The 10,771-nt window shown below is 35.9% G+C and overlaps 1 protein-coding gene across 1 annotated transcript; it reads left to right on the top strand.

Annotated features, from left to right (window-relative positions):
• Positions 1-4,003: 4,003 nt before the first annotated feature.
• On the top strand, positions 4,004-5,624 carry LOC101096165 (olfactory receptor 1440-like). Its single transcript, XM_003993468.4, has one exon. It carries the CDS (start codon positions 4,310-4,312, stop codon positions 5,252-5,254), a length of 945 nt encoding a protein of 314 aa, XP_003993517.4. The 5' UTR covers positions 4,004-4,309; the 3' UTR covers positions 5,255-5,624.
• Positions 5,625-10,771: the final 5,147 nt, after the last annotated feature.

Below are 10,771 nucleotides of genomic sequence, written 5' to 3'. Positions count from 1 at the left end.
CAGGTTTCAAACTCATGAAACCGTGAGATCATGACCTGAGCCGAGATTAAGAGTTGGCTGCTTAACTGACTGAGCCACCCAGGCGCCCCTCTCATTTTTAAAAATGGATGTAAGTTTGCTTGCACTCTTGAATGACAGGTTGGTTTGGCACCAGATTTGGGGCATCCCACTTTCTCTGCCCCCAAACTTTAATTGTTTTAAACATTTAAAAACATGACTTTTAATGTTTTAACATTTAAAACATTAAACATTTAAATATTTAAATGTTTAAACATTTAAAACCATGACTTTCTCTCTTCTGCTGTTGAATATTATATGAAGAAATGTAAAGATGGGTTGGTATTTTCCCCTGAGGTAACTTGTTATTTTTCTGATTGCTCAGAAGATATTTTTTTTTAACTTTTGAAGCTTTTATTTTATTATTTTTTAAAGTGAGCTCTACTTAATGTGGGGCTCAAACTCACAACCCCAAGATCGAGAGTCACATGCTCCACCCACTGAGTCAGCCAGGTGCCTCTGATTTTTTTTTAAATCAGTGTGTGACCTTTGTTTTGACAAGTTGCATTCATTAGATTTGTGGCATTAACTCTTCATTACAGAATATATTACCGAATTTTTTTTTTCAGTACCATTCCTTTCCTTTATTTTGGTTTGCTTTCTTTAGGGACAAGAGCACACTCTGTCTTCTACCGGTGTTACAGTCTCATTAATCCTTTCAACTCTTTCAATCTTTTACTTCCCTTTTAAAAAGCCTATTCTTTCTGTCTTTGACTTTGTTTTCAGCAGTACATTGTCTCCTTTTTTTTTTTTTTTTTTTTTTGCTGCCTCCAACTTGAACTTAATCTCTGTGATAGTGATTTTTTTCATTAAGTTGATTTTCAACATTATTTTTATATGTTGATTTTGCTAAACTCTCATTACTTCCAATGAGTTACCTGTGCAGTCTTTTTTATTTTCTACATAGACATTCAGATCATGTGGGAATAATGCTTAATTCTCATATTGCTATTTAGTTTCTTTTGGATTTTCTACAAAAGTAACCAGATTCCATGGAGGTAAGAAAAATATAATTTCTTTCTTATCCTCAAAAGCTGAAATTCTCATAGCTGTTGCTAGCAATGTAAAATGGTACAATCAAGTGAACTATATGGTATGTGAATTATATCTCAATAAAACTTTTAAAAATTATGCACTGGGAAAGCAATTTGACAATTTCTTTTGAAGTTAAATGCAGTTACCATATAATCCACCAACTCAACTGCAAAGTACTTACCCCCCCACCCCACCAAATGAAAGCATATGTCTACACCATGATTTGCTCACAAAAATTCATAAAAGATTTCTTTATAATAGCTACAAATTAGAAACAATTCAAATATCCATCAACAGGTGAATGAATACATTGTGGTATATATGTATAATGAAATATTACTCAGCCATTAAAAAAACAAACTATTGATGAGGAGCACAATTACATGGGTGAATTTCAGAAAGATTTTGTTGAACAAATGAAACCCAACATAAAAGAGTACATACAATTTGATTTCATTTTGAAAATCTAGTGAAGGTCCCCTAATATAGAGTGACAGAAAGCAGATTGGTGGTTGCCTAAGACAAGGGGTTAGGAGAGAGGAATTATATTTTAAAAAGGCAGAAAAGAATATTTTGGAAGGAAGAAAATGTCCTATGTCTTGATTGTGGCGGTGGCAAATGGGTGAGCAAATTTGTCGACCTTATAAAATTGATATATTTTATTGTTTGTAAATTATAGTTCTCTAAAGTTGACCTTTTATTTTTATTTATTTTTGAGAGAGAGAGAGAGAGAGAGAGCGAGCAAGGGAGGAGCAGAGAGACAGGGAGGGAGAGAATCCTAAGCAGGCTGTATGCTGTCAGCACAGAGCCTGATGCAGGGCTCGATCTCATGAATTGTGAGATCATGACCTGAGCCAAAATCAAGAGTCAGATACTTAACCAGCTGAGCCACCCAGGGGCCCAAAGTTGACTTTTGAAATTGATTGTTTTTGTGCCCTTGTTACACTAGCTAGAATCTTTAAGGCAAAGATTAATAAAATATGTGATGGTGAGCTTTATTTCCTTGCTTTGGCCCTTATGATAATTCTTTCATTATTTTACCATTAAAAATTTAATTTACTGAGTTTGGTTGTAAGATATCCTTGACAAGTTTAAATTATTTTCCTTATTTGCTGATTTTTTTAAATCATGAATGAATTTTTTTAGTTATTTCCATTTAGATGATTATATTGCTTTCTTCTTTAATCTCTTACTGTGGTAAATTACTCTAAATGATTTTCTAATATTAAGGCAACATGCTTTTCTGAAATAACTGTCTGAAATAACTTTTCTGAAATAACACAACTTGTTCATGCTGTATTATTTTTATGTATCATTGGATTCAGTTTGTCAAAATTCTGTTCAAGATGTTTCTAATCTATGTACATAGTTAATATGGCTATAATATTCCATTTTTATTCCATTATTGTCAGCTTTTGGTATAAAGTTATGATAGTCCCACAAAATGACTTGGAAACTGATCTAAGTATCTATACATTAGATTTTGTGTATAATTGGAATTACTATTTTCCTTTGTTTTTGGTAAAACTTGCTGATTAAACCATTTGGGCCTGGAGTTTTCTTCATGGGAAGACCCTTACTATTGACACTATTTTTTAAAACACTATTTTTTAGTGTTTATTAAATATTCATATTTCCTATTCCTTTTTGAGTCACTTTTGGCAAGTTACACTTTCCTAAAAATTTGTACATTTTAAGTTTTAAAAATTTATTGCCATGGGAGTTTTTATTTTTTTATTTTATTTTTTATTTATTTATTTTTGGGACAGAGAGAGACAGAGCATGAACGGGGGAGGGGCAGAGAGAGAGGGAGACACAGAATCGGAAACAGGCTCCAGGCTCTGAGCCATCAGCCCAGAGCCTGATGCAGGGCTCGAACTCACGGACCGCGAGATCGTGACCTGGCTGAAGTCGGACGCTTAACCGACTGCGCCACCCAGACACCCCAGACATAGGAGTTTTTAGAGTGTCCTTTGTGACAACTCCAGGAGCTAGAGTTATATCCCCCTTTCCATTCCTTAAAAATAAAAAAAAAAATTTGTTTTGCTTGGTATCACCAGATATGTCACAAATCAACTCTTGATTTTCTTGTAGTACTTTAAAATTCTTTATTTAATATTTTTAAAATTTTGTTCCTTCCTACCTAAGAATTGTGGTCAGGTCATTTGTTTTCAGTCTTTTCTATCTAAGCCCATCTTTAAATACACAAGATTTAACTTACTGCAAAAAGGAAATGATATTATGTGACATGATAGAAGTGTCAGTTAAAGCTATGACGATAATCATATTGTAATATATAAATGTATCAAATCAACACACTGTACACCTTAAACTCACACAATATTATATGCCAATTATATTTCAATTAAAACATCCACAAGATTTGGTAAATAGTATTTTTCATTATATTTAAGTTACAGATGCTTTCTAATTTCTATTATAATTTATTATTTTACTTTTAAATAATTTAAAAATATGTGATTAGTTTCAAATTATGATGTTTCTTTAATTACCAGTTTGTTACTGATTTCTAACTTAATTCCACTGTAGGCAGAGAATGTTGTATGTATTGCTAACCTTTTAAACTTTAAAAGTTTTTCACAAACCAAAGGATTGCTTCAAAACTACATTACAAAGATAATAGCTAATGACACAACTTCATTCAATACTTACTATATGCATGATAGGCACTGTACATAACTGAACTAATTTAATTTCAACTGAACCTTATGAGATAGGTTCTATTATCTCTCTCTTACAGATTAAGTAACTCAGGTAGAAAGATAACAGACAACCTATTCAGAGTCATAATACCCACAGACAGCAGAGCCACATTCCAAAGACACCTATGTGACATCTAAGGCCATGCTTTTAGTCACTAAACTATACCTAGGGGTTATAGCCCCTTCAATAATATCCTACAATTTCTAAAGCATCTTTTAAGAATGTTATTACACTTTCCTTTGTCCTTGTAAAAGCCTGGTGGTTAACAGTGAAAAGTGTAATTGTCCTCTTTTACATGTGGGAAAATTGATACACAGGACCATTGTAGCTATTTAGGGGCAAAGTTAACCAGGGTTATTTTTTCTAAAATGGCTCCATATTTCTCTTGGCTTTGTGTTTAGTGTGAGCAGAAGGTGTTAATAGAAATTGGGATAACAACTGAATTAAAGACTTATTCTCTTCTTTGTCTACTTATCCTAGGAATACTAATGTAATGGCTGGGGGAAGGAACAGTACAATAGTTACAAAGTTCATTCTCTTGGGATTCTCTGAATTTCCAAAGCTCGCCAGTGTTCTTTTTTCAATATTCCTAGCGATCTACCTCATGACTGTGTCCTGGAACCTAGGCCTCATCACTCTCATCAGGGTGGACTCACATCTGCACACACCTATGTACTTTTTCCTCAGTAACCTGTCCCTGCTGGACATCTGCTATGTTTCCACTATAGCACCCAAGATGCTCTCAGATTTCTTCAAGAAGCAGAAATACATCTCCTTTGTGGGGTGCACTATACAGTACTTCTTCTTCTCTAGCCTGGGTCTGACTGAGTGCTGTCTCCTGGCTGCCATGGCTTATGACCGATATGCTGCCATTTGTAATCCTCTGCTCTACACCGCCATCATGTTGCCCACCCTCTGTGTGCAGATGGTGGGGGGATCTTGTGTAATTGGATTCTGTGGCTCATTTATCCAACTGTATGCCTTACTTCAGCTTCATTTCTGTGGGCCAAATGTCATCAACCATTTCTTTTGTGATCTTCCCCAGTTGCTGATCCTATCCTGCTCTGACACCTTTTTCTTTCAAATCATGACCTCTGTGCTCACAGTGATCTTTGGGCTCACATCTGTCTTGGTTATCATGATATCCTACGGTTATATTGTTGCCACCATTCTGAAGATCACCTCAGCTGAAGGCAGGTCCAAGGCCTTCAACACCTGTGCTTCTCACCTGACAGCTGTGGCTCTCTTCTTTGGCTCAGGTATCTTTGTTTATATGTATCCTAACTCTGGTGATTCCCTGAGCCAAAACAAGTTGGCATCAGTTTTATACACTGTTTTAATCCCCATGCTAAATCCATTGATCTATAGCTTGAGGAACAAGGAAATCAAAGATGCCCTAAACAGAAGGAAGAAGAGAATCTTTTTCTGTTGTTACTAATTATGGAATTTATTTCAAATGTACAGTATAGGAAAAACTGGTGACTAAAACATTGAACCACAACTGTCCTAACTGTGGGATGAATTACAGTTGCTTCACTCTCCCAGTATAAATCCATGACTGGCACAAGGACTAGAAAATGCATGAAAAGTAACTGGAAGCTCAACATCTCCATCCTTCATCAGTTATGAACCAATACATCGAAAGGCCAAACAATTCACACTGTTTTTGTAGCTAGTTGTGGCGGTATGACCCTTCACCTTCAATATTCCATCTCTACCTAGTGTTCTACCTCAAGAACCAGAGATGCCAGTACTGATCAAGGCTGCCAGGAGACCAGCATGTGTCTTTATGGCAACTCATTTTAGGTAAGGCAGAGATTACTATTAGTATTGAGAGATATCTTTAAAATGAATTTCCTAAGTAATTAGGTTGGTTCTCAGATTTAACCTATTTTTTCATTTATGGAAATAATGGATGAATTTCTTCATTTATGGATTTGTCCAACGCAAGAGTAACTATACCAGATCAGATTTGTTAACTTCAAACAAAAAGAAATTTATTGTAATAAGAATGATGAACATGTCTGCCCTAGTTAAGGTTTGGTTGACTAGTTGGCTCATTAGCAATCCCTAGGAAATTCCTTGTCTGTTATTGCTATAGACTCATCCATCTTCACTGTGAAACCAGAAAACGGAATGAGAAACTGGCACTCTGCTGAGAAAGTGATCTAGTGCCTGGTTTTGGCATCAACAACAATGTCTTCGTGTTACTTTTTTTTTTTTTTTTTTTTGTATTTTAAGTAGAACAAGTCTCCATTAGGAAGTTGTTTTTCCAATAATTAGCAGATGGGAAGTGGTTGGTGAAATTAGATATAAGAACCTGAACTTCTGGTACATAAGAAAGTCTAGATTTAGCTGTTTCCCTTGTGCCCTTGGTTGGATTGCTACAAGGCGTAGTGAAGTCCTGGAGAGTTGAGGCTGGGAGAGAAAGCGCACTCCTGTTTTTTATCCTCAGATTCTGCTTTCCACAATCTTAGGCCATAGCCAGGAGAAATGCCTCAATATATAAAATTAAAAATCTCAATTATGAAGAACATAATCCTCAGAAAAGAGTGATACGGGTCTTAATGCAAAAGAGCCTATTTCCAAGAAGACCAGCCTCCTTTTTATTCTGATCCTTAAATCACCTGTAACATATAGATGTATATGACACATACCCTTGTGCAGGTGTGTCTCATGAGCAAAAGAGGACCAGAGATTAATTAATCATACAGAGGCTCTGTGATTAGACAGACTTCTGGATTGTACTGTGTGTTTCTCTTTCTGTAACTACATGTGATTAACATTTTTGTCTTGATATTTTAAAGAAACAAGTGTACTTTATGTGATGTTGTGTGAGGGAAGACATCTGCATCCATTAATTCTATCATGCTATATCTCCTGGGTTTCTGGGTTACCACGGGAATTTAGCCCCATGACTAAGAATGGACATACTCCCAGATAGGCAGTAGTAAATCCTACGTTCTAAGAAGTGACATTTTCCTTGCTATGTTAGCAGAAGAGGAGGGGGTTTGATAGCTGCTAGGACTCTGGGCATAGGCTAAAAGCTAATTCAGCACAGATTGCTGACTGGTTGTTTTGTTGATCACGGTGTATCTCAATTATTTCATAATTTAAAATTGCAAATAATATTTATTTTATACTAACATGCCTGTGTCTCATTTTTCCTAAGTGCTCTACTACTTTATTTTTGGTGAATGAAAGTAGTTTTCTGAAAGGGAAGATAAAAGTGGGATTTGAAAATGGTTGCTAAGCTTTCCAAGTTGAGACATATCCAGGGATGTGGCTCAGTGAGTAGCTACACTATTGCAAGTGCATCTTCAGGAAGGCTGACATTCATCTGACTTCAGAAGTCAGCAACCCTGTTTTCATTTGAGGGGGAGACCACAATGAGCTCTGTAAGTCCAAGAATTTAAAAAATGGTTGAGGCAGTGAACAGCAAAGTGGATGTTTCAAAAAACTAAGCATCGAATTGAAGAACTTCCCTGAGATCTTTCCTAAGAATTCAGATAAAAAGGAGGCGCCTGGGTGGTTCAGTTGGTTAAGTCTCTGACTTTGGCTCAGGTCTTGATCTCATGGTTCATGAGTTTGACCCTACATCAGGCCCTGTGTGCTGACAGTTCACAGCCTCGAGACTGCTTCAGATTCTGTGTCTCCCTCTCTTTCTGCTCCTCCACCCCCTCTCAAAAATAAATAAAAAAATTTTTAAATGTTTTTAAAAATGAAAAAAAAACCGTTTGCAAGAATTCAGAGACAAAGTACAAAGAGATAAATATGAGAATAAAATGATGAGGCACGAAGGAGTGCTTTAGGAGACCAGTGTAATATAACGGGAGATTCAAAAGATAATCATTAAACAGGTGGAGACAAGATTGTTGAATTTTTAAGAAAAGAGAAATCCCTTGATCTGAAGAAAAAATATTGAAAACTTGCCTGTTTTAACCAAGGAATGTGTTTGTTAAAATTAATTCTGATCCAAATCCCAACAGGATTTGGTGGTGGGTGGGAAGTAGTGGAAAGAACTTTGTAAAATGGTACTAATGTTCAATTTGGAGAATAAAGGTTGACAATAATAAGAATATTTTGGAAAAAATACTTATAACTACTGGCTTGTCTCTAGGTTTTCAATTCATACAATAATTTAAACCATGTGAAAATGGTGCAAAGACTGAAAAACAGAAAAATGGGACAAAAATTTATTTTAGAGAAAGATCTAGTAACATGAAAATTAACATTTTTAATAAAAGCATCTATAAATTATTGATAAAAGTATTAAATTTATAATCTTATATTTAGTTAAATATTTTGGAATATAAAAATAAGTTTTTGTTTGTTTCATGATACATAAAATATAGCTGCCATGTGGACGGAAGAATATGAATAAAACACATTTAAGCCACAAGTAAATAATTTAAAAAAATGTGAACAAAATTGAGAAATATAGCTAAGAAAATATAAATAAAAGTGATTTGTAAATAATAAAGAGTTTAACAAGCTTAAAATTAGTAGAAGAAACCACAAAGGAAAATAAGTTGGTACTCTAAAGACTTTATATTTCTTTTCAATCAATGACACAAATTCAAAGACAAGTAGCCATTTAAGGGAAAATAAAGCAACAAATGATGATCTACAAATGATTCACATTTTGATGAAAGCTACATCCATTCTACTGAAAAGTAGTGAGATTATTACAAATCCTGTGTGAGGATGAATTACAAAAGAGAAAGTGAGTCTAAACAAATGTATGAAAAATAGCTCAAACTCCAAGTAATTGGATAAATGCAGAATATAACAATGCAGTGTATGACTTTTCACCTGTCAAATTCACAAGGGTGATTTAAAACATTTTCAAATAGTCAATGGGGTTTAATTATTCTAAAAGACCCACAGTCAAATATTCCATTTCTTAGGATGGGAGATCCCTACAAGTCAATATAAAGTGAATTATTCTTCTTTTCTTTGGGGACAAAGATGGGACACTGACAATGGTGATTATTAAATGAATTTTGCTGACACAATTGCACTCATTTTTTCAGATGATCTAGGTCGTATCTTGTAACAAAATGACTGTGCGATGTTTAAAAAATCTCTGTCAAAAAAAAAATCCAGGATGGTAGAAGTAGAGACACCTCCTTCCAACCTTTGAGAATATTTGCTTACCATCCAGGATAATAATGATAGTGTCTCTGTCTGGAGGAAAGAATGGGTTGGCTGCCAGCAGCCCTTTATAAGATTGGGGCATCTTAGCATCAGTGTCCCCCAGCTGTTACACAGACCCATACCTTGTGCACATGATCTTCCTACATCTGCCTCCATGTTGCCCCCATGGGACTTGAGACAGTAGAGGAGTGTAATCATAATACTCATGCTGCCCCCTCTCTGAATCCTTTCACTGCTCACTCTCTTCTCACCAGCTAAAGCTGATGAAGTGTGAAGAGCCAACCTAGCAGCTGTCACTACACTGCTGATTAAAAACTGTTTGACAGTTTGACACAGGATAAACACCAACCTATCAGAATGAAAAAATCACTAAACTACCAGTATGGCTATGCCAGTGTATACTAATGAAATACTAGCCCCTATATAGTCTTTTAATCCTTACAATCCCATGACAGATGCATTATTTTTATATATTCATTTTCAACATGAAAAAAAAAACTGGAGCAAAATGTTTAAGTAACTGTCCTAATGTTTAATATTTCATGAGTGGTACAGATAAGGTTAAAACTTGGAGAGTCTGACAAGAATTAACCATTTACTACAGTGGGAGTTTCATGTTTGAACTTTATTTTTAAGTAGGCTTCATGCCCAGCACAGAGCCCAGTGTGGGGCTTGAATTCACGACCCTGAGATTAAGACTTGAGCTGAGATCAAGAGTCAGACACTTAACCAACTGAGCCACCCACGTGCTCTGTGTTTGTGCTTTTCTACATGGTGGCAGGATGATATTTCTTTGCTTAAATCTTGAAAGTCTTTCCCCAAGCTGGAAAATCAGACATTAGTCACTCATGTTAGGGAGAAAGTTGCCATAGAATGAGGAATAAATGTTGAAAATTCTTATTTTTTTTTAATTCAAAGCTTTGGTTCAAGTGTTAGACCAAAAAGGTTTAGAAGGTGACAAACTTAATAATACCAAGTAAAGATCTTCCTCACTAATAAACAGAGGAAGCCAAGAGTTGGGTGTGAATCCAGAAAGTTTGGATGTGTTAGTTTGCAGTCTTGTGCCCTGCTCCCTGACCATTTTGGGTTAAGCTGAGGGTCCAGAAAGATAAAGAAGCTTTTTGAAGAATCCAAAGTAGACGACATTCATGGGTGCTCCTTGACTGGAACATGAGCAAGCAACACAGGTCCTAGAGTTTGCCTATTTACCACGTAAATACAAGGTGGTAGCCTAGAGTATGGAGAGCAGAAAAGAAGAAGAAGAAGAAGAAGAAGAAGAAGAAGAAGAAGAAGCAGCAGCCGCCCAGGATGAGAAAGATCTTGAGAAAGTCATCCTGAGTTTTCCACAGCTGCAGGGAAACATGGAGGAGGGTCATGAAGTTTCCCATACACCTAGAGAGGGGATGGGAGGGGTTGCTGGACCAAAAGAATCAGATGTTTAGAGGCAGGAAACTGCAGAATATGTGGATTAATGACCAGAAATCATTAAGACCACAAACATCTCCATCGGTGGCTGTGAATGGGGCCGTAACTGGCTAAATGCCAAGGGTGAAAGATATTGCCCAAGAACAATGTGGAGAAACTGCCTGTTGTGGGAATGCCAGACAATGCAGATCTGAAAGCTGAAAGTCCTCTCTACCATAGCTTACAAAACTTCACAAGCTTTGGAGCTTAGAAATAATCCCAGGGAGCAAAGGAAAGCGAACATCTTAACTGATAGATTTATAGATATTCAGTAACTGGGGAGAAAATCCGGAGGTGAGTGACTTTACTTGAAAGTGTTTGCAAATAAAAG

This window comes from Felis catus, chromosome D1, assembly GCF_018350175.1.
Source record: "Felis catus isolate Fca126 chromosome D1, F.catus_Fca126_mat1.0, whole genome shotgun sequence".
Classification (NCBI taxonomy): domain Eukaryota; kingdom Metazoa; phylum Chordata; class Mammalia; order Carnivora; family Felidae; genus Felis; species Felis catus.
This window is presented reverse-complemented; position numbering and strand designations above follow the sequence as displayed.